The sequence below is a fragment of the Musa acuminata genome, chromosome BXJ2-10, assembly GCF_036884655.1.
Source record: "Musa acuminata AAA Group cultivar baxijiao chromosome BXJ2-10, Cavendish_Baxijiao_AAA, whole genome shotgun sequence".
Classification (NCBI taxonomy): Eukaryota; Viridiplantae; Streptophyta; class Magnoliopsida; order Zingiberales; family Musaceae; genus Musa; species Musa acuminata.
The window spans coordinates 7638086-7662531 of NC_088347.1; the positions used below are offsets into that span (position 1 = coordinate 7638086).

General features: G+C 39.0%; 1 protein-coding gene across 1 annotated transcript; it reads right to left on the reverse strand.

The window, feature by feature from the left end:
- Positions 1 to 4977: 4977 nt before the first annotated feature.
- Positions 4978 to 6041, reverse strand: LOC135625935 (uncharacterized). The gene is made up of 3 exons (XM_065131087.1): positions 5775 to 6041; positions 5643 to 5699; positions 4978 to 5558 (listed from the first exon to the last, which is right to left on the reverse strand). Exons 2-3 carry the CDS (start codon positions 5694 to 5696, stop codon positions 5259 to 5261), a joined length of 354 nt encoding a protein of 117 aa, XP_064987159.1. The 5' UTR covers positions 5697 to 5699; positions 5775 to 6041; the 3' UTR covers positions 4978 to 5258.
- Positions 6042 to 24446: the final 18405 nt, after the last annotated feature.

The following is a 24446-nucleotide window of genomic DNA, read 5'->3' on the forward strand; positions in this document are numbered from 1 at the left end:
CACCTCGATCAAATCGTGCCCAAATGGTGCACCTCGTTCAAATAGTGCCCGAATGGTGCACCTCGGCCAAATAGTACCCGAGTTGTGCACCTCGGCCAAACAGTGTCCGAGTTGTGCACCTCGGCCAAATAGTGCTCGAACGGTGCACCTTGGCCAAATATTGCCCAAATAGTGCACCTATGCCAAACAGTGCCCGAATGGTGCACCTATGCCAAACAGTGCCCGAATGGTGCACCTCGGCCAAATAATGCCTGAGTCACGCACCTCAGCTAAATAGTGCCCGAGTGGTGTACCTTGGCCAAACAGTATCCCAGTTGTGCACCTCGGCCAAATAGTGCTCGAGTTTTACACCTTGGTTAAATAGTATCCGAGTTATGCACCTCAACCAAAGAGTGCCCGAATGGTGCACCTCAGCCAAATAGTGTCCGAGTTGTGCAACTCGGCCAAACAGTGTCCGAGTTGTGCACCTCGGCCAAACAATGCTCGAATGGTGCACCTCGACCAAATAGTGCTCGAGTTATGCAACTCGGCCAAATAGTGTCTAAGTGGTGCACCTCGGCCAAACAGTTTCCGAGTGGTGCACCTCGGCCAAATAATGTTTGAGTTGTGCACCTCGGCCAAACAGTGCCCGAGTAGTGCACCTCAGTCAAACAGTGCCCAAGTTGTGCACCTCATACAAACAATGTTTAAGTTGTACACCTCGGCCAAACAGTGCCCGAATGGTGCACCTCGGCCAAATAGTGCCCGAGTTGTGCACCTCGGTCAAATAGTGCCTGAATGGTGCATCTCGACCTAATAGTGTCCGGGTTATGCATCTCGACCAAATAGTGCTTGAATGGTGCATCTCGGCCAAACAGTTTCCGAGTTGTGCACCTCACCCAAACAATGCTCAAGTCATGCACCTCGATCGAATAGTGCATGAGCCACGTACCTCGGCTAAATAGTGTATGAGTTATGCACCTCGGCCAAACAGTGCCCAAGTAGTGCATCTCGGCCAAACAGTGCCCAAGTTGTGTATCTCGACCAAACAATGTTTGTGTCATGTCTCAGCTAGTCCAATGCCCAAGCTACACCTCGCGGCCAATCTAATCTCTGAGTCGCATCTTAGCCAGTCCAACGTCTGATCCATGCCTTGTGGCCCGTCCAATGTCCGAGTCACGTCTCGGCCAATCCAATGCTCGAGCCACACCTCACGACCAGTCCAATGTTCGAGTCATATCTCGACCAGTCCAACGCTTGAGCCATGCCTTGTCCAATGTCCAAGTCACATCTCGGCTAGTCCAATGCCCGTGCAATGCCTCGCGGCCAATCCAATGTCCGAGTCATGTCTTGGCCAGTCCAATGCTCGAGCCATGCCTCACGGCTAGTCCAATGCCCTAGCTATGCCTTGCAGCCAGTCTAATGTTTGAGTCGCATCTCGACCAGTTGAATGTCCGAGTCATGCCTCACTGTCACAAACTTAGCTGGAATTTCCTAAGTCATGAGGCACTATTGCGGCAAAGTCATGAACTTAGCTGAAGTTGCCTAAGTCATGAAGCACCCTTGCGCCAACTCCTCAGACTTAGTTGGGATTGTCTAAGACATGAGGTGCCCTTGCGACATATGCATCCATAAAGGTTCAGCCTAGTTGCAAACTTGTATAGGTCCTGAAGGACCTGTCAAACAAAAAATTGATTAGATTAAAAACGAGCGATGGACAAGTCCCGATGTCTCATGAAGAGGGAAGCTTTACAAGCAATTCAGCAAGCACCTTAAGTGTAAGAGAGAAAAGAGAGGAAGGAGAAAATAAGAACTTTAAAGGGTAGAATGAATAGTTGTAAGTCCACAAACAACTACTCACCGGGTGTTGAGCGCAAAGGCAAGTTCCTATCAAGCTAACGTGCGAACATGTGAAGATTGTTCAACGCCCGACAATATACCGAAGCCCCATCCAGCCCTGTGCCACCCGGGGGGTTCCAAGGTGTTGAGATGGCTAACGTTTCACATGCAGCTACGATTTATAGAAATCAAGCCGTGACATACGAAAACGGAGCCATTTTGGGATAGTTCGGCACGACGCGACGAGCGGTCGTGCTACAGCACTGCAAACTGTCGTTGCTTGCATTTTCCATGCAAAAACACACAAAACTAAGGCAAAACATGATGCTATGTCTCTGTACAAACATGCAAAAGCAACAAACAGTTTATTAAACAAAGTTATTGTGGGTGCACGATGACCGTTCGTGACATTCTCCCCCACTTAAACTATTGACACCCTCGTCGACACTTATTGATAGTTGTTGATGACTGCTTCTTCATGTCGTAGGGCATCTTCGGGCTCCCAATTGGCTTCAGTTCGGGGAAGCTTTTGCCACTTCACCAAGTACTCGATCTGCTCGGCTCTATTGGGTAGCTTTATTTTGCGATCCGCTAAAATGATTTCAACTCGCTTTTCATAGGAGGCTCTAGTGGGGAGTAGCTGAGTTTGAATACTTCGGGAAGCATATTGCAGATCTAAGTGGTAGGCTTTCAAGTTGCTAGCGTGAAAAACATTGTGAATTTTGAGCCACGCCGGCAGCTGCAACTTGTAGGAGACATTGTCCACCCTACTAATAATTGGTAGGAAGGGCCCTTCATACTTGCACACCAATCCTTTTTGTACTTTGTTCCTAAAGAATTGGAGTGATGTTGGTTGGAGCTTTATTAACACCAAATCATGAACTTTGAACTCCTGCGGTCGCCTTCTAAAGTCTGCCCACTTCTTCATCTTTTTTGTCACCTTCTCCAAGTAAACCTATGCAATATCTGCATTTCGATGTCATTCTTTTGCAAAGTGATATGTTGACGGACTACTCCCAATATACTCGATAGCCAAGATGTGAGAAGTCGACGGTTGTTGTCCTGTAATGATCTCGAAGGGGCTCTTATTGGACGTAGAGTTCCGCTATAAGTTGTAGGAGAATTGAGCTATGTCCAACAGCTTCACTCAACCTTGTCTTGTTGGTAAGTGAGGCATGTTCGAACATATTCCTCCATATTAGTCCCCATCTTCGGCCAGTAGAAGGCCCTCTCCACAAGAGTCAATATGTTGTGAATACCCGGATGACCAGCCCAAAGAGAATTGTGACACTCTCTTAAGTTCACGTCTCAAATTGTCCACTCGAGGAACATAAACTCTATTCCCTTTTGTGTAAACGAGTCCCTCTTGGACCCAAAATCATCGTGCCTTGCCGTCATGACTTAGGCAATCCTAACTAAGTCCGAGGAGTTGGCGCAAGGGTGCTTCACGACTTAGGCAACTTCAGCTAAGTTCATGACTTTGCCGCAAGGGTGCCTTACGACTTAAGCAATTCCAACTAAGTCCGTGACATCACAGCCAATCCAATGTCCGAGTCACGTCTCAGCCAATCCAACACTCGAGCCATGCCTTGTGGCCAGTCTAATGTCTATGTCATGTCTCGGCCAGTCGAATGCCCGAGCCATGCCTTGTAGCCAATCCAATGCCCGAGCCATGCTTTGTAGCCAATCCAATGCCCGAGCCATGCTTTGTAGCCAATCCAATGCCCGAGCTATGCCTTACAGCCAATCTAATGTTTGACTCACATCTTGACCAATCGAACGCCCGAGCCATGCCTCGTAGCTAGTCCAATGTCTGAGTCACGTCTCGACTAGTCCAATGCCCAAGCCAAGCCTCGTAGCCAATTCAATGCTTGAGTCATGCCTCGTGGCTAATCCAATGCCCGAGCCATGCCTCATGGCCAATCCAATTCCCGAACAATGCATCGCAGCCAATCTGATGCCCAAGCTATGCCTTGCAGCTAGTTTGATGCTCGAGTAATGTTGCTCAGTTGATCCTATGCCCGAGTAGCATTGTTCGGTCAGTCTTATGCCCGAGTAGTGTTACTTGGCCAACTTAGTGCTCGAGTCATGTCGCTTGGCCAGTCTAGTGCTCAGTGCCTGAGCAGTATTGCTCGACAAGTCATGTGCCCAAGCAGTGGTGCTCAACCAGTCCAGTGCCCAATGCCCGAGCAGTGTGCTCGACCAAGTCAATGCCCAAGTAGTATTGCTCGGCTAGTCATGTGCCCGAGCAGTATTGCTCGGCTAGTCCTACACTCGAGTAGTGTTGCTCAACCAGTCCGATCCCTGAGTTATGTCGCTCGACTAGTCTAGCTCCCGAATAGAAGCTCCCGGTCAACCGACGATCGAACCACCAATCCCAGCATGACAACTGACCCAGCCAGCAAAAGGCACCAAGTCATGTCCCGAGCCCCTCCTTGAGGAACCCGAGGCACACCTCTTTGGGGGGGGGGGGGGGGGGGGGCGAGGGGAGGGAAGAGAATGATAGGGTATATTTTGGTACCACCCCCGTGGTAATAGTCAGTAGCCATGTTAGCGCCAACGCGAAGCCTCAGGACTGATATGGTGCATTACATCGATGTGACACCTCGAACTCGGATGGGACGATCGCTTGTTCCCGCGCTGTCCGAAGTCGTACGAGACGATGCTGCATAGCACAAAGCCGCTCTAGAAAGCTCGGAACGACGCCACATGGTGCGGATTCGTGCTGGTTAGTCAACGCTCGTACAGGAGGTACAAGCCGACCGTTTGAGGAGTCAGTAACCATTAACAGATCACGTACGACCAATCCTCGTTCACAGTTATAAAAGCCAACCCCCTGATCGACGTCAAGGGGGGACTTCAAACACTCAACTATCTCTTATTCCACTCAACTCTAACTTAATCTTCTGAGGGATTGAGTCAAAAAATCTCCCTCCCGACCTCGGCCTATGCAAGAGTCTAACAACAAAGAAATAGGCCACTCGCCAAGAGTGAAGACCGCACTCAAGAGACAAGGCTCAAACCCAACCTGACCCGACGATCGCTTCTACCATTCGAGCATTCGCATGGACAATCTTACACATCCGGGATTGGACCGAGCCATGCTGATACCTCGACCACGACATAAAGATTCATTAACAAAAATAGTATATAGATATATAATAATAAGATTGTTCTAATCTTAAGATTTGCCAATCCTTGCATGACAAGTTCAATATGACAAATCCACATCAGGATGATAATTCTACTCACCAGTGGTCCTCCCAAGTGAGACTCATCCGTCTGGCCAATTAAAGATCAAGAAATTTCACGAGGAAGTCCGTACAGTGACAAATACTGATAAATTTCTTCTACTGTGATTGGTGAGGCAAGGGGAGGGCCATCCACCCAAAATTCGCCACATCAGCTGGGCGACTTTGGCAGGTCATATCAGCAATGTGCTATTCCAGAGTCAGATCAGAATGGATGAGGTGGACTGCGTCTATCATAAGATCAAAGGAGTGGACTCGGCGACTCACCCCGAAGCAGAACCCGCCGGTGCCCGGGCCCAACTCGTTCAGCTTCTCCTGGCCCCAGTCCACCGCCCAGTTGCCACGCTTGTTACCGCCGCCGTCGTCCCTGCCGTCGCAGGACGACGCGCCTTGGCTGGCCGAGGAGAAGCGATCTCCGGCGTCCAGTTCGTCGAGGAACATCTCCACGAACTGCCGATGCAGCTCCTCCAAGCTCTCGTGGCCGCTCCCCTGCCCATCGACGGCCCACACTCCGTCGCTTCAGCTTAAAAACATCCGTACGCGTGGTGAATCCAGATAAATTCAGTGGCTTACGCTGGGTTTGGACTGGCTCATCATTTGCGCGATCTCCCCAATGAAGTCCCCCATCCCCTGCATAGAAAACCACAAGGAGATGAAAAAAGGATCGACGAGATCACTGCGAATTAAAAGTTGTCTTCGTCTTACCTCTTCATCTTCCTCATCGTCTTTGTCGTAAACTCCGACATCGTACAGGAATCGCTTGTTGGAGTCGGAGAGAACTAAGCATCAAGATGATAGAAGCACGGGAACCCATAAAAATGGCTATTTTATGCGGAATAAAGCGATTAGAATTTTGCTTAATCACGCGACAGATACCGATAAGCTCGTATCTGTTGAGATTTGATTTATAGTTATCTATCTAGATTGTTATCATGATCTAGTGGTTACATGATAACCACTTCAATCATGATCTAGTAGTTATAAGGTGGTTTCAATAACTACCTCATGGTCTAGTAATTATAGGATGGTTGTCAGGTCCTATAAATAGGACCGTAGTTCATCTAGCAATAGATATAGAAAAAGAGACAGATAGAGATAAAGAGTCTGTGTGCACTTGGTATCTTGTAAGTGTTTTTATCAATCCTCCTGCTTTTAATACTACAACAGTTTTCTTGAGTCGAAAGGATTTTTTTTACTCGAATCGTAGTATTCTATTTTTCCTTGCTCTTCCATCCCCAACATTTGTGGTATCAGAGCCTAGTTTCAATCTGAACTGGGCATTATGGTTTTTAACGGCAATTCCGTGTCTCAATCCCTTATCCCCATCTTCTCGGGCAAAAGTTATGAATTTTGGAGTATCAAGATAAAGACTCTATTCAAGTCTCAAGATCTTTGGGACTTAATAGAGAATGAATATGCAGATCCACGAAATCAGGCTAAGGGAGAATAGAAAGAAGGACTCAAAGGCATTATTTTTCATTCAACAAGCTATACATGAGACGATCTTCTCAAGAATTGTAGCAGCGACAACCTCAAAGCAAGCTTGGTTGATACTTCAAAATGAATTTCAAGGCTTATCAAGGGTGATTACGGTAAAACTTTAAACCGTCCGTCGTTAGTTTGAAATTTTGTTCATGAAAAGCAATGAATCGATGCAAGATTTTTTTTCTCGAATGACTGAGATTGTTAGTCAAATGAAATCTTATGGTGAATATCTTCCTGATCATATAATTGTTGCAAAAGTTTTGAGAAGTTTAACTCCGAAATTTGATCATGTTGTTGCCGCAATTGAGGAATCAAAAGATTTATCTACTTATTCATTTGATGAACTAATGGGTTCTTTGCAAGCACATGAAGTAAGGTTGAACAGGTCACTTGAAAAAAGTGAAGAAAAAGTATTTCAGGTTAAGGGAGAGTCAAAATCAACAGGAAGAGGACGTGGCCGAGGAGGATTTTGTGGTAGAGGAAATGAAAGAGGAAGAGAACACTTTGATGAACAAGGGCAATCAAATTATGATCAAAAAAATTACAAAAGTGGAATTTAATGTCACTATTGTAAAAAGTTTGGTCACATGAAAGCAGATTGCTGGAAAAGAGAAAAGCAAGCAAGCTATGTGGAGTAAAATAAAGAAAATAATAAGTTGTTTATGACTCATTCACAAATTCATAACATCTCAAATGATATTTGGTTTTTGGATAGTGGATGTTCTAATCATATGTCAGGCATAAAATCAATATTTAGAGATATTGATGAGACTCACAAGTTGAATGTTAGACTTAGAGATAAAAAGCAAATTCAAGTGGAAGGGAAAGGAACAATTGAGGTGAAGACAAATCAAGGGAAGTTAAAATACCTTGATAATGTTTTCTTTGTTCCTACTTTATCACATAACTTGTAGAGTATTGGACAATTAGTAAATGATGGATATTCAGTAATATTTGATGATGGTTCATGCACTATTAGAGATAAAAAATCTGGTTTGATTATAGTAAATGTTTGCATGACACAAAACAAGATGTTTCCACTTGATGTGTCAAATATTGAAAGGCATGCGCTTATCACAACTCAAAAGAATGAGTCTAGTTTATGACATTTAAGATATGGACACCTTAACATTAAAGATTTAAGGTTGTTAAGTAAGAAATGAATGGTTTTTGGATTGCCTAAGATTAATACACTTGATGTATGTGAAGGATGTATTTATGGCAAACAAAGTAGAAAACCATTTCCTATTGGAAAAGCATGGAGAGCATCTAATTGTCTTGAATTAGTTCATGCCGACTTACGTGGACCTATGAATACAAAATCATTTGGTGAAAGTCAATATTTTTTATTATTTACGGATGATTATAGTCGCATGAGTTGGGTATATTTTTTGAAATTGAAATCTGAAACATTTGATAATTTTCGAAAATTCAAGGCACTTGTAGAAAGACAAAGTGGTAGATATATAAAGACACCTCGGACAGATAGAGGTGGTGAATTTTTATCTAATGAGTTTAGTTCTTTTTGTGAAGAAAATGGTATTCACAGAGAATTAACAGCACCATATACACTGGAGCAAAATAGTGTAGCTGAGCGTAAGAATCGGACTGTCGTTGAAATGGCAAGAAGTTTGCTTAAAGGAAAACATCTTCCAAATCAGTTTTGGGCAGAAGCAGTTGCAACAGCAGTTTATTTGTTGAATATTTCACCAACAAAGGCTATTATGAATCGAACTCCTTTTGAGGCTTGGTATGGTATGAAACCAAGTGTTAGACATCTAAGAATTTTTGGTTGTATTGCTTATGCTTTGGTGAATTCACAAAATCATCACAAGCTTGATGAAAAATCAGATAAATGCATTTTAATTGGTTATTCTTTACAATCTAAAGTATATCGATTATATAACCATGTTAGTGGCAAAGTTATTATTAACAAAAATGTTATGTTTGATGAAAGGGTAAGTTGGAATTGGGAGACCAATAAAGGTGAAACACAAATACAGATTCCAGCAGAACTAGACACTCCGCAGAATCTAGTGACAGATCCTGCTCTAACAAATTCATCGTCAACCTCACCCAATAACAGTTCAAATTCGGATTCCTCAGATGAAACCCCTCCAAGAAATTTCATATCACTGACAGAAATTTATAACTCAACATTTGCTTTGTTTATTTTAGATCTAAGCAATGAAGGAGGAAATCAAATCAATTGAGAAGAATGAAACTTGGGAGCTAATGGATCTACCGAAAGAAAAGAAAGCGATTGGGTTAAAATGGGTGTTCAAAACAAAATTTAAATGTAAATTATTTGGTTTCACTGATAGTGATTGTGTAGGAGATTTAGATGATCGAAAGAGTACTTCAGGCAAGTGGAGCCATAACAAAGAAGTATTGGGGAACGGATGAACAAGTTGCGGATTTTCGGATACCCTCACCAAATCATTTTCAGTTCGAAAGCATATTTATTTTATGTCGCAAATTGGTGTATGCAACTATGAATCAAGGGGGAGTGTTGAGATTTGATTCATAGTTATCTATCTAGATTGTTATCATGATCTAGTGGTTACATGATAACCACTTCAATCATGATCTAGTAGTTATAAGGTGGTTTCAATAACTACCTCATGATCTAGTAGTTATAGGGTCGTTGTCACTAGGTCATATAAATAGGACCGTAATTCATCTAGCAATAGATATAGAAAAAGAGACAAATAGATAAAGAGTCTGTGTGCATTTGGTATCTTGTAAGTGTTCTTATCAATCCTCCTGTTTTTAATACTACAACAATTTTCTTGAATCGAAAGGATTCTTTTTACTTGTATCGTAGTATTATGTTTTTCCTTGCTCTTCCTCCTCAACAGTAACTTTATTACCTTTCGATGATATGGTCTACTGAGAGAGCAGGTTAAGGGAGGGTCGACATAGGAGGAGAGGGGAACGAACCGGGACACTTATCGGGATGCCACTTCTGTTGCGAACAGTAAAGAAAAGAAGAGAGCTTTCAATGGTAGCAAAGACTTCGTATCGATTCGGGTAGATTCTACTCATCAAAAATTGTGAACTTTGAGAAGGTAGCAGAGCAAATCATTTGAACAAACGACAAGATTACTGAACGAAAAGTAAAGATGGCAAAAACCAAAGGTTTTAGAAACGAAAGAAATCGACGTCTCATCTAAAGATCCGATCTATTGCGCTTGTTCGATGTACCGACGGCAAGACCAGCCATGATCACGGCGGAGAAGGGAGACTCTCGATTCACCACATACCATCGCCAGCTTCTTGTACGCATTCCTGAGCTCCGCCATGGAGCACTCTTTCTTCAGTCCCAGCACCGCGTAGAAATCCCCGCTCTTCTCCTCGTCCCCCTCCATTGCAGCAAAACCACTGCCACCAAAGGCCTGATCCCACCTCTCCTCTGCCGCCGCTACCGCGGCAAACGTATATAGAACAACTTGATCGTCCCAACACGCGGTAGCGGCGAACTTTTAAATTCGTGCACGAATCCCAAGGGCAGGCTCGAGAGAATCAACTGTGGACCTCGAGAAACCCCCACTGCGCCCTCCAACTCCAGGAGACCTCTCGAACTGCGCAGTCCCCCACCGGTCCTGTCCTTATAAGAGTGGCAGATTTGGGAAGCGGTACCCTCACCGCATCCTTATCTTTAACGACGCAGTGGGGAGGTGGAGAATCCTGTTCTCACTGTAGGAGGTGGGTGAAGATGAAAACGGACGGTCGAAATCGTGCGGACCAGAGATTTTTTCGGCGGCTCTCCAGAAAGTTCGGTCGCTAAGGCTCAAGCGAGGATGCCCCCCACAAAATGGTCATTGTCAGCGGGTATTTACGGTACCCGGGTGTCCGGTAAAAAGCTGGGCGATAAAGAGGGACAGATTGGTGGGGAATATATATATATATATATATATATACATATAAAATATATATAATAGTTTTAAAATATTTTATAATTTTGATAAATTGACAAGAAAATGCATGTACTACTTTTTCGGTTTATTTACTCAATGTTTATGATATATATTTGTACATTAGAGAATTAAAAATTAGTTAAAAATATATAAAAAATGATCCCTAGTGCAGCATTTTAACCAACATTAACTGGTAATAGAATTCCGTTATAGAGGGAGAAAAAAAAATTAAAACTAAAAAATATATATTTAAATAATAATAATAATAAATATATCAAAATTTAATATAAGATTAATATAATTCGATAAATCTATGTTTATATTTAAAAACTAAAAATTTTTTATGTGAAATCAATTATAAGATTCTTATAAATTTTTTTATATACTCTTTCACATAGACCCCGAAGACTTTACACATTTTCTCTTATTTTGTCTAAAAATCCTAGAGAACACCATCTCTAAATACCTCAAAAAGAAATTGAGAAGCACAAAAAAATATTCCTCATATTTTGCTCTTCTTCCATATAAATCTAGATACATTGAATATTTATAAAAGATTCAAATCCTAATTAATAGAATTTTCTTCCTCCACGAGGACTCCTTGTATTAGACTTCTTTATCCCACTAGGACATTGACTCTAGGAATCCCAAAATAATTGTCAATCTCAATAATTTTTTATTTGATGAGTATTTTATCTAGTTTTATGCTTTTTGAAATGAAAATACTTTTGCTTCATACTATTTTCAATCTTCGTCGATTATCCTTGTTAAATTTTTTATCACTAAATCTTTTATGATATAAAACCAGTTGTTGGGGAGAGAGAGGTAAAAAAAGTCAAAAACAAAAAAAAAACACTTAGAGATCAACAATCAAAGAACATATGAGAAAATTAATGTAATATTAGTGTCGTTCACCAAATTCATGCCTATTATTCATGGAGAAAATCAAATTCTTTACTATGTGAGATCAATTACAAGATATTTAAGTTGTACCCACTCAAACATAAATTTTAATGTGGACCCTATCATATAAACATCGAAGAATTTATATATTTTCTCTCATCTACTCTAAAAACCGTTAATAGCACCCTCTCTAGACAAAAAGAATATTAAAAATATCAAAAGTATTCCTCACCAAATTACCAGAGTTATCTTCCTCCACGAGGATTTCTTCTTGTACTACAATTTCTTATCCTATTAGGATACTCGCTCTAAAAATCCTAAAATAATTATTAATCTCAACATTTATAATCCTTTTCTTATGATAAGAAAATAATGTGGCATATAGGCTAATACGTTTGAGCAAATGAAAAAAAAAATCATAATACATATAACTCTTTGTTGTAATAAGAGTTATCTTGACAAGTAAATCTGGAAACTACTTTATGATGGAGTTTAAAGACAAGCAAAAACTAAACTGCTAAATAATACAAATATAATTGGTATATTTTATAAGTAAATTATAATTAATTAGGCAAAGTGCTTTGGATAGATTAGATGATTAAATTTGCCTCACAACAAATAGTTATAATAATATTTCCAGTGATTACAATGGCAGAAAATATTTTCAATGAGATGATATTAAGATTTAAATCTTCACACTTTTAAAAGCTTAATTTTGTCTATTAATAATTTTTTTTAGATCAAAAAATTTTTATTAATAAAATAGTATAGATAAGAGTGGGAAGAAATTGTAGCTTTCCAATGAAGAAACTGAACTCGAAAGAGAAGGCATAGAAAATAATGGTTAGTATGTGTGTCCATATCCTAAAGTTAATAAGAATGAAAAATAAAAATATCTGATTAATGTCAATTCTAATTTTTTCATTATTTTGGGACAAACATGATCCAACCTATTTTAGATCAGCTTAAGAATCGATACTGAATTGATGACGAGATTATATCGATCATGGAAGATCTTACACAAGGGGCTAAACATGCAAATAGGTGTATTAAAAAACATACGTGATACAGTCTTTCGATGTTTATGTTAGTCAATTATTTATGATAAATAAATTAAATTTTGAGTTCCAAATTCTTAAGAGTAAAAGTTATAAGAATAAGCCTCATTTAGGCCCTATCCAGTTAGAGATAGAAGATCATAATAAAGACAAATATAAAATGACAACTTTATATTCCTTGTATGCTCTAATCCATAATCAATCCATGATTTAAGGATGAATCATAGATTTAAATGCATGATTGAGAAAAAAATTTCCTCAAAACTTATATAAATATATATTACTTTGATGAATGATATCATCCCCTTCATAATAATTTTTTTAATTTTTCATGATACCACAGCCTTCTTACTTTAAGCAAGGCTCCCGCTTCCTTACTCTCCCTTTCTCACTACTCTGCTGATATATTGGCAATTGCTATTTTTCTCCCTCACTCTCTCTGTTGTTGCTCTATAATTATTGAGTTCTATTTCTTGCTTTTGGATTCTGCATTGTACCGAAAATTAAGATGTACAATTCTTCCATACTAATCTCCTAGCGCAATTTGCTTTACAACAAATCTACTCTACTTTGCTAATCTAATCGGTCTCCTCTAGTGATGGCCTATTTCTCTAGTGATCATCACTATTTAGTTTTACTTGATAAGCATTCCCTTTACCCCTATATCGATGCCTACTATCTAGCATCTTCATCATTGTCATCATCCCCTTCTTATCAACCACCAAGCTCACTAGCACCTCTAATCCATGGTCAACCTCTTAGTGATAATCTATTACCTTCCACCATCCCTTCGACCGCGCTATCAGCACTCACATAGGACTCAAGAGAGGAAGGAAAATATCACATTCTTTTACATATTTTAGATTAGATCCTCTCTTGTGTACTTTTCAAATATGATTTTCTAGTCAAATTAAATACTCTTCTATGCACTTCTCAAATCTAATCTTTTCCACAAGATCAAATCTTCGCCATCTATGCATCCAAATTAGATCATCAGTTGATTCTAGATTTTCCTTCTTAGCATATCTTCTACCTGATGTTCTAATTATTATTTTCTTAGAAAATAACTTTAACTATAATTATTAGCAATTATGATGTTTCTATAATAACAATTAGCGAGAAGTCATCCATCAGTTCTGTGATAAAATTAGACACAAAACAAAAGTTTATCGATCTTGACCCAAGCCTATTACTATACTATAAGGAAATCTAGGGACGACATCACATGCGCAGTGGAAGAATAGAAAGAGAAATATTAAATTTTCATAAAAAAAGTTTCATCATCGTACGAAGATTGGTGCGCAAAAACCTACGAAACTGAAAACCATGTGTGAGATAGTTGTGTTACCTAGGAAGATCATATTGTTAAATCTCGGATTTTGATGATGAAACCAATCAATATGTGTTTATATTTTAATCTACGTTTTGAGTGACGCAGGATGCTTCAATCAGGAAGAGACAATTAAAGCAAGAAAAATCATGTTGGGCTGGAGGAACATGTCATAAGATTAGATATCGAGCCGGAAGATCGGTCGACGTATCAACAGAAGGCTTCGGGCCGTGGATTCAGGCATCAGGCCAAGAAGAGCGAACATTGCACCAAGAATATCAGAGTTGCGGAGTCAATTGGCCAATTGGGCAATGGGTCACAAGAGAGGACGATGCGTCGAAGAATCGGACGAAGCGTCGAGAGACTAATGACATGTTGGACAACTTGATTAATGCTTAGTATTAATTGTCTAGATTAAAGTTTGTTTTACATGTGTAGGATTAACTATAATAGCAAAGCATGAAGCAAAATGAAGTCTCAAAATCAAGGACGTGATCACGTTGGGAGTTCGAGAGTTCGTCGAAAGTCCGGACATTCATTGGAAGTTCTGGAGGAACCAACCGAGAAGTCTCGGAGCTTGCCAGAGAAGCTCGTCGGAACTCACCACGAAGATCATCGTGAAGTCTAGGATCTTACCGGGAGTCCACTGGAACATTGCCGAGAGATCGTCGGAAGTTCACCGGAAGATCGCTGAAAGAATAGACTTATGGACTTAATTTAGCTTAGAATATGTCTTAGGAATCGTAGTTAGCACGTAATTGGGTTTGTATTGAGCCAACCCAATTACAGGCCAGCTAGGCCCATGTAATCATTGTGTTGGGCCCAATAAGAAGCCCAAATAGCGCATCAAGAAGTCTCACCATCGTGGCACAGTCTTCGAGACTATGTCAAGCGGTGGTACCACTAGACTTGGGCGATGGTATCGCCCAGGGCAGTGTCAGCCAGATTGACATTAGGTGGTGGTACCGCCTAGCGCAGGTGGTGGTACCACTCGTGCCCAGGGACCCCGGGATGAGATATTTTTAGGCTCCAATTTTGAATCAACTTGAAGTCTATAAATATCCCTCTCATCCTTGGTTAAAACACACAAACACAAAGAGTTAAAAAGTAGAAAAACTATGTAGAAATCACTATAGAATCCTCCTTTTTGAGTCTAAATGTTATAATAGTTTGAGAGGAGTGAGTGCTTGTATGAGTTGTCTCCTAAACCCGAGAAAAGGAGAAGAGGGGTGTAAAAAGGTGATTGACCTTCGCCTATTGAAGGAAGGGTTCTAGTGGACGCCAGTGACCTCGTCGGAGGAGAAAGCCGAAAGTGGATGTCGGTCAAGATTGACCGAACCACTCTAAATCTCGGTTTGCATTTTATTCTTGCTATTTCCTTACTGCAAACCTCTTTAAGTGCTTACTGCCTTCAAGCTATCTTTACAAATATACTTTTAAAGTTATTTTCTTTACGAAATGACTTTTACGTCGGAATCGGTTGTCAACGTACGAGAGATTTAACGAAGTTAATGTTTTTATCCATTGCACTAATTCACCCCCCCTCTTAGAGCCGACCCCGATCCTAACAATTGGTATCAGAGCCTCATTATTTCTCAGTTGGTTTAACACCCAAGAGAAATGATTCATTTCAGCTTTCAAGAGAGTTACCCTCTCATTCGTCCTCCCTTTTTCAATGCGATGGACTACACTTACTGGAAAACTTGAATGAGAGTTTTCTTGCTTTCATTAAATCTTGATTTATGGCACATAGTCAAAAACAGATTTGAAATGTCTTCTCTTCCAATGAACCATTGGAATGATTTGGAGAAGAAGACGTTTTCTTTAAATGCAAAGGCTATGAATGCCTTGTTTTGCACCTTAGATAAAAATGAATTCAATCGGGTTTCTTTGTATGAAACTGCTTTTGACATTTGGTACACTCTTGAAATCACACACGAAGGCACAAGTAGTGTAAAAGATTCTAAAGTAAATTTTTTAATACACGATTTTAAACTTTTTCGAATGAAGCCAAGTGAAACCATTATTGATACGTTTTTCAGATGTCATCAATGGTTTAAGAGCTCTTGGCAAATGTTTTTCAAATTTTGAACTCATAAACAAGAATTTGCATTCTCTTAATAAAACTTGAGACTCTAAAGTAACGGCCATACAAGAGGCCAATAATTTGAACCATTTTCCACTCGAAGAACTAATAGGGTCCTTGATGACTTATGAAATGACGTGCAATGCATGTAAAGAACTTGAGAACCACCTTCCAAAGAATAGGAAGGATTTTGAATTTAGAACATTTGAAGACCACTCGAGCATAAGCTCAAGTGATGGTGTACATGAACTCCTCACTAAGAAATTTAAAAAGTCAATAAAACAAAAACTTAAGAATAAAAAGAATGGAACTACTTGCTTTGAACGCAAGAAGAAGAACAAAAATTGGGATGAATCGAGTTCCTCCGAAGACGAGGAGAAAATCAAGAAAGGTGAGGTGGCAAACTACACCTTAATGACATTTAACGATGAGGTAATCGAAACCCCTTAATTTATTTTGAAATTACTTGATGTTTTCCATAATGTATTTTTATTTAGTTTAAGAAAGTTAAATATTCTTAAAAATTATATGTTTAATAAAAAAATATAAAAATCATGATCATGCTAGTAATTTTGAAAATGATAATAAAAATTACATGTTTAATAAAAAATTGATTTTGATTAAAAATGCCTTATGAAATCATGTTATATGTGATTAAGAAGTAATAATGTGCATCATGTTGTTTTCCACTGTTATTTCTCAATTTTGATTAAATTAAATCATGTTTGATTTGAAGTAATGCATAATTATGGAATGAAAATATTAAATGTTTTGATACCATGATTAACGATTTTATACATGAGATTTTAAAGTTATACATGATGATTTTTGTGATTTATTGGTCTTGATGGTTTTTATGATGAAATTTATTTTTTGATCCTAAATGTTGATGCATGTTTTTATTTGGCATAAAAGAAAAGAACATGTATGTATGAAATAAATCATGTGAATTAAAACAACTAAAAAGTGGAAAGGTTTCTCCTTGAAAAATTTATTTTTCTAACTTTATTGATTTTTCTAAAAAGGAGATTAATGAATCTCTTGAATCATGAAATTGATTTTGATGGTTTGAATTTAATGGATTTTATCGAAATTACGATCTTGATTTCTCGAGATTTATTACATGAAATCTTTTATATGAATCAAGATTTTTCATGATCTCCTAAGAATTCTTTACGTTATTTATTTAAGAGGAGATGTGTCAAAATGAATTATGTCTTTTGGTTTTCACATGATCTCATCTTTTATGACATGATTTTCTGTCTTTGTATAACTCATTGTATTCATCACCCAATTAATTTCTCTTGATGAGATGAAATGAATGAGATGATATAAAATTATGCATGAAATGCTCTTGATATTATTTTGATGCATGCAAATGTGAAGTTATGATCATGCATGGTAAGATGCAATTTGATAAATTAATACCATCATGATATGAAACATTTATGATTTACAATGATGCATGCAATACTTGTGCTTTTTAATTATGATGTGATGTATTGCATATGATGTGAATCATGATTTAAAATGCTATGAATTGTTGCTAAAATGATGTATCATAAATGTTGATTTAATGTTCTGTATCATGAATACTCTAAATGATGAATATTTGGTATCATGATCAAAATGTTGATAAATACTTAAAAATTTTAATGTTTTAGTATCATGTATGATATGCTCATAATGATGATTGATTTTTCGATATCGTGCATGAAAAATGAAATGTAATGTTATTGAATTTGTGCATGTTGTAAATTGACACTATAATGATGCACAAATAAGAATGATTATTTAGAAATTGACGTAAAGGGTCTTCCCTTCTTTTTGACAATGACAAAGGGGGAGCAAAACATACTAGAAAGAAAAAATTTGCTAGCTCGCGCAATTCAAGAAGAAAGTAAAAATTGCACTTCTCAAAAGAGAAGAAATTGCTATCTTGAACATCACCAAGAATTACTAGCTTGAAATCTCAAGAAGATGCAAAAATATGCTATCTTGCACATCGCAAAGAAAAGCAAATATGTCAACTTGCATATATTTAAATTTGCTACCTTATATATTGTAAAACTTGCATATTTCAAGAAGCAAGTGTTGCTTCTTGAATATCTCTAATTTGCTAGCTTGCATAACTTGCCATCTTACCAATCTCAAGAAGCAAAAATGCTAAACATATACATCTAGCAAAATTTACAAACTTGCAAAACTCTAAATTTTTGCTAGCTTGCATGATGATAAAAAAACTGAAAATTATGTTTATCATGCAATGTGTTGAACCAATATTCCAAACACATGAGAATTGTACTTCTCCTTTTTGTTGACGAGCAAGGGGGAGAAGTATGTTGTTGGTATTGTTGAATCTCGGATTTTGATGATGAAGTCAATTGTCATTTGTTGTCTAATCTATGTGTTGAGATAAGTGTGTAGGATTAACTACAATAAAAGTTAGACAAGCAGCAGGAGTTGCGCCGGAGTCAAGTTCAAGATCACGTTGGGAGTTCGAGGGTTCGACGGAAGTTCGGACGATCGTCGGAGGTTCTGCGAGAACAGATCCGAGAAGTCCAGAAGCTTGCCAAGCGAAGCTCGTCGGAACTCGCCAAGTGGATCGTCGCAAAGTCCAGGAGTTTGCCGGAAGTCTGTAGGAGCATCATCGAGGGTTCATCGGATGATCGACGGAAGTTCGCCGGAAACTCGCCGGAAGAAGCGATTGACGCACCGAAGCAAAGTTGCAGAAATTGTCTTAGATCTAATCATAGTTAGCACGTTGATTAAGTTGGAAAATGGGAGGTGATCCCATTAGCTTAATCTTGGGGCAATTGGGCCCCTGAAAGACTGAAATTGGGCTGAATGGAGCTAACCATTCGGACCCTGATTGCATCAGGAGGTGCAACCGCATAGGCCAGGAGGTGGCACCGCCTGGGCTAAGTCTCCCAGCGAGACTGGGCGGTGCAACCACCCCAGCCAGGAGGTGGCATCGCCTGAGCTCAGTCTTCGAGCTAGACTGGGCGGTGCAACCTCCCTGACAGAGAGGTGGCACCGCTTGAGCTCGGTCTTCGAGCTCTAGCAGAGAGGTGCAACCGCCTCAGTCAAGAGGTGGCACCGCTTGGGGCTCAGTCTCCGAGCCAGACTCAAGCGGTGCAACCGCCCCTGACACAGAGGTGCAACCGCCTGGGCTCAGTCTTCGAGCTCTGCCAGGCGGTGCAACCTCTCCAGTTAGGAGGTGCAACCGCCTGGTCCCGAAATTCCGGGATTTGATCGTTTTGAGCTCCAAATTTGAATTGGGTTGGGGCCTATAAATACCCCACCCATTCAGCACTGAATAGATACAGACCTACACCGAATTCTTGATCTTTTCTGTGATTCTAAGAGCTCAAATTTGTGTAAAGTCCTAAAGTTCTTCTATTTCTGTTCTTCAAGTCTTGAGTTGTAAAGAGAGGAGAGAAAGGTCCTGTAAGGGTTGTCTCCTGAGCCCATCAAAAGGAGTGAATATGTAAAAGGACAGTTGGCCTTCGCCTATTGAAGGAAGGCCTCTAGTTGACGTCGGTGACCTCGTCGGTGGAGGAAGCCAAAAGTAGAGTAGGTCAAGACTGACCGAACCACTCAAAATCTCTGGTTTGCGTTTATTTTTAGCACTTTATCATTACTGCAAACCTCCTACATAGCTACTGCTCTCTGCGCCTTTATGAACAAGTTTCTAAGTGATGATCTTTCCGAATCTGCATTCAGACGTAAATCGGTGTTTTCATACATTACAGTTTATGTTTACGTTTTGATTCTGCAAAACTGTCTTCTGCGCTTTTACGAACAAGTTTCTAAGTGCTGATCTTTCCGAATCTGTATTCAGACGTAAATCAGTGTTTTTATACATTACAGTTTACGTTTACGTTTACGTTTTGAATCTCTAAAACTGTCTTCTGCACGTTTACGAACGAAGTTTCTAAGTTCAGATCCCTTTAAAACTGCGTTTAGACGTAAACTGTGCAAACTGTGTTTAGACGTAAAACTGTGTTTTAGACGTAAACTACTTTTAAACGCAAAACTACGTTTAGACGTAAAACTGCGTTTAGACGCAAACTGCGTTTAGACGTAAAACTACGTTTAGACGTAAAACTGTGTTTAGACGTAAAACTGTGTTTAGACGCAAACTGCACTGCGCTTAGACGCAATCTGATCTTAGACGCAAACTGCGCTTTGACACAATCTGCATTTAGACGCAAACTACATTTAGACGCAAACTGTGTAAACTACGCTTAGACGCAAACTGTGTTTAGACGTAAACTACACTTAATCATAAGTATTCTTAGAATCGGCTTTTGCATCAAAATAGTTTTATCAAACGAACGTAGCTTTCGTTTTTAATCGCTGAAAGATTTCCGCTGCACTAATTCACCCCCCCTCTTAGTGCTCTCGATCCTAACAATTGGTATCAGAGCAAGGTTAACTCTCTAACGGATTAAAACCCAAGAGAAATGACATACGCCGGAAACCAAGAGGGGCATTCTATTATGCGTCCACCCATGTTCAGTGGGACGGACTACACCTACTGGAAGACCCGAATGAGGATCTTTCTTATTTCTATGGATTTTGAACTGTGGAATCTTGTCGAAAACGGATTTTCGAAGTCTTCTCTTCCAATGATCGATTGGAATGATTTGGAGAAGAAGACTTTCGCTCTTAATGCAAAGGCTATGAATGCCTTATTTTGTGCACTTGATAAAAACGAGTTTAACCGTGTTTCAACTTGTGAAACTGCATTTGATATTTGGCACACACTCGAAGTGACCCATGAAGGCACAAGTAGAGTAAAAGAGTCAAAAATCAATTTGTTGTTACATTCTTTCGAACTTTTTCGGATGAAACCGAGTGAAACCATTGGCGACATGTTTACCCGTTTCACGGATGTCGTCAACGGTCTAAAAGGACTCGGAAAGAGCTTTTCTGATTTTGAGCTTGTTAATAAGATACTAAGATCCCTTCCTAAGAGTTGGGATCCTAAAGTCACTGTTATTCAAGAGGCAAAAGATCTGCGAAATTTCCCTCTTGAAGAACTAATCGGGTCATTAATGACCTACGAAATGACTTGTAAAGCTCATGAAGAGCAGGAAGACATCCTTCCAAAGAACAGGAAGGATATGACACTCAAAACTTCTGAATGCCACTTGAGAGAAAACTCAAGTGATGAGGACTGTGATGATGACTTGGCACTTCTAACAAGAAAGTTTAAAAAGTTCTTTAAAAGAAACAAGTTTAAGAATGATGCAAAAAATAAACTTGAACCCAAGAAGGACCAAGTAATCTGCTATGAATGCAAAAAGCCGGGACACTACAAGAGTGATTGTCCCCAAGTCAAAAGGAGAACATCAAAGAAGAAGGCGCTTCAACCAACATGGGATGACTCGAGCGCATCCGAAGAAGAGGAGTCCAACACCGAGCAAGTTGCTCATTACGCCTTAATGGCCATCGAAGATGAGGCAACAAATTCAATAGACGTAGATTTATCATTCGATGAATTATTAAATGCTTTCCATGAATTGTTTGATGAGTGTAAGACTATCAGTAGTAAATACAAATTGCTAAAAAAGAAGCATGATAATCTTATTTGTAATTTCGATAAGTTAAATGCTGAACATCATGATAGTTTAAGCCCATGCATAAAATGCCATGATCTAGAAACTCTCCAAAAAGAAAACTTGCTACTTAAGGACACCTTGAAGAAATTCGAGGTTGGTAGCAAGTCATTGAACATGATCCTTACAAACAAGGGTCACGTTCCCAAAAGAAGTGGAATTGGATTCGTGAGAAGTCCTCACCAAAATCCAACCACCTTCATAAAAGGCTCCATCTTACATATTCGACATCAAGACAAATGTAACTTATGTTGTAAATTTGGACACAAGACACATTGTTGTCCATTCAAGAAAATAAGTCCAAACAAATTGATTTGGGTTCCTAAAGGAACCATGACAAATTCTATGCAACATGATAAGAAATGTAGATCTATTTATGAGGCACCCAAAAGCAAATGGGTACCTAAACATCATCCTTTCTTGTAGAAAACTAAACCTTCGCAAGCTAGGAGCAAGAGATGGTACCTTGATAGTGGATGCTCAAGGCATATGACCGGAGATCCATCTTAATTCTCTAAGCTCACTAGCATAGACGAAGGATATGTCACCTTCGGAGACAACAAGGGTAAAATCATTGGCAAAGGAACCATAGGTAACAAATCCAACTTCTCTATTGAAGATGTTTTGCTAGTTGATGGTTTAAAACATAACCTCTTGAGCATTAGTCAATTATGTGATAAAGGATATATTATAAGATTTGAATCTAATGCTTGCATCATTGAAAAACCACACAAAAATATATCTATGATTGCATTGAAACAAAATAACGTATACACTATTGACATCAATGATTTGTGTAATGAAATGTGTTTTTCTGCTTTGAATGAGGATGCTTGGATATGGCATAGAAGATTAGGTCATGCTAGCATGAAACTAATTACTCAAATATCATCCAAAGAACTTGTAAGAGGAATTCCTCGTATCAAGTTCATCAAAGATAATGTTTGTGATGCTTGCCAATTAGGTAAACAAATTAAGAGTAGCTTCAAATCTAAAAATCAAATAAGCACCTCTAGGCCCTTACAATTGATCTATATGGACTTGTTCGGACCAATCTCCACATCAAGCCTAGGAGGTAGCAAATACGCCTTCGTCATCGTGGATGACTATAGCAGATACACATGGACTTACTTCTTAAAACAGAAAAGTGAGTGCCTTAGATCTTTTATCAAGTTTTGCAAACTTGTTCAGAATGAGAAAGGGTCTATGATTTCATCAATTAGAAGTGATCATGGTGGTGAATTTCAAAACCATGATTTCTAGGAATTTTGTGAACTCAATGGATACAACCATAATTTCTCTACTCCTAGAAATCCTCAACAAAATGGAGTTGTAGAAAGAAAAAATTGAAATTTGCAAGAAATGGCAAGAACCATGTTGAATGAACACAACCTACCCAAATATTTTTGGGCCGAAGCCGTAAATACTGCATGCTACATTTTGAATAGAGTTCTAGTAAGACCTCTACTAACCAAAACTCCCTATGAGTTATGGAACAATAAAAAACCCAATGTTTCATATTTTAAAGTCTTTGAGTGTAAGTGTTTTATCTTAAATAAAAAGGACAACTTAGGAAAATTTGATGCTAAATCTGATGAAGGAATCTTTCTTGGTTATTCTACTATTTCTAAAGCCTTTCGTATCTTCAATAAAAGAACTTTAATTATCGAAGAATCCATTCATGTTGTTTTCAATAAGATTTCCGAAATCACGAAAAATGATCTTGACGAAGATGTTAATTTTGATTCCTTGAATTTAAATGAAACCCCTTCTCCAACTAGCAACTTGGATGCATCCACTCCCGAAATATCCTTACCCAAGGATTGGAAGTATGTAGATGCTCATCCCAAGGAGCTAATCTTAGGAGACACGTCAAAGGGGGTTCAAACACGATCTTCTCTTAAAACTTTTTGTGCAAACGCCGCCTTTCTCTCCCAAATTGAACCCAAATGCGTTGATGAAGCCATGAAAGATGATTCATGGATTATCGCAATGCAAGATGAATTGAATCAATTTGAGAGAAATGAGGTGTGGAAGCTTGTTCCTAGGCCAAATGACCTTTTAGTTATTGGTACTAAATGGGTTTTCGGAAACAAGCAAGATGAAAATGGTATCGTGGTTAGAAACAAGGCTAGATTAGTGGCCAAAGATTTCAACCAAGAAGAAGGTATCGATTACGAAGAAACATTCGCACCTGTGGCTCGATTGGAAGCTATAAGGATACTCCTTGCCTACGCTAGTAGTAATAATTTTAAGTTATTTCAAATGGATGTTAAAAGCGCTTTTCTAAATGGCTTTATTTCCGAAGAAGTTTATTTTGAACAACCTCCTAAATTTGAAAATAATAGCCTCCCTAATCATGTGTTTAGATTAACTAAAGCTCTCTATGGTTTAAAACAAGCCCCAAGGGCTTGGTATGAGAGACTTAGTTCTTTTCTTATCAAAAATAACTTTACAAAAGGCAAGGTTGATACTACATTGTTTATCAAGAATTTTGAAAATAATTTTCTCATTATTCAGATTTATGTTGATGATATTATCTTTGGCTCTACAAATGAATCTCTTTGTGAATCTTTTGCTAAAACTATGAGTCTTGAATTCGAAATGAGCTTAATGGGAGAATTAACATTCTTCTTAGGTTTACAAATCAAACAACTAAGCAATGGCATCTTTATTTGTCAAACTAAATATGCCATGAATTTATTAAAAAGGTTTAATATGAACAACTCAAAGGCTAGTAACACTCCTATGAGCACCTCCACTAAGTTAGAAATTGATGAAAGTGGAGAAAGCTTTGATCAAAAAACTTATAGGGGTATGATAGGAAGTTTACTTTACCTCACTGCCACCAGACCAGACATCATGTTTAGTGTAGGACTTTGTGCTAGATTTCAATCAAACCCTAAGATATCTCATCTCAAAGCAGTTAAAATAATACTTAGATATCTTAATGGAACCACAAATCTAG

Coding starts and splice junctions, on each gene's coding strand:
- LOC135625935 (XM_065131087.1), bottom strand. CDS start 5,696: ATGGGGGACTTCATTGGGGAGATCGCGCAAATGATGAGCCAGTCCAAA. Junction 5,559..5,642: donor TGAGCCAGTCCAAACCCAGC/GTAAGCCACTGA, acceptor GTCGATGGGCAG/GGGAGCGGCCACGAGAGCTT.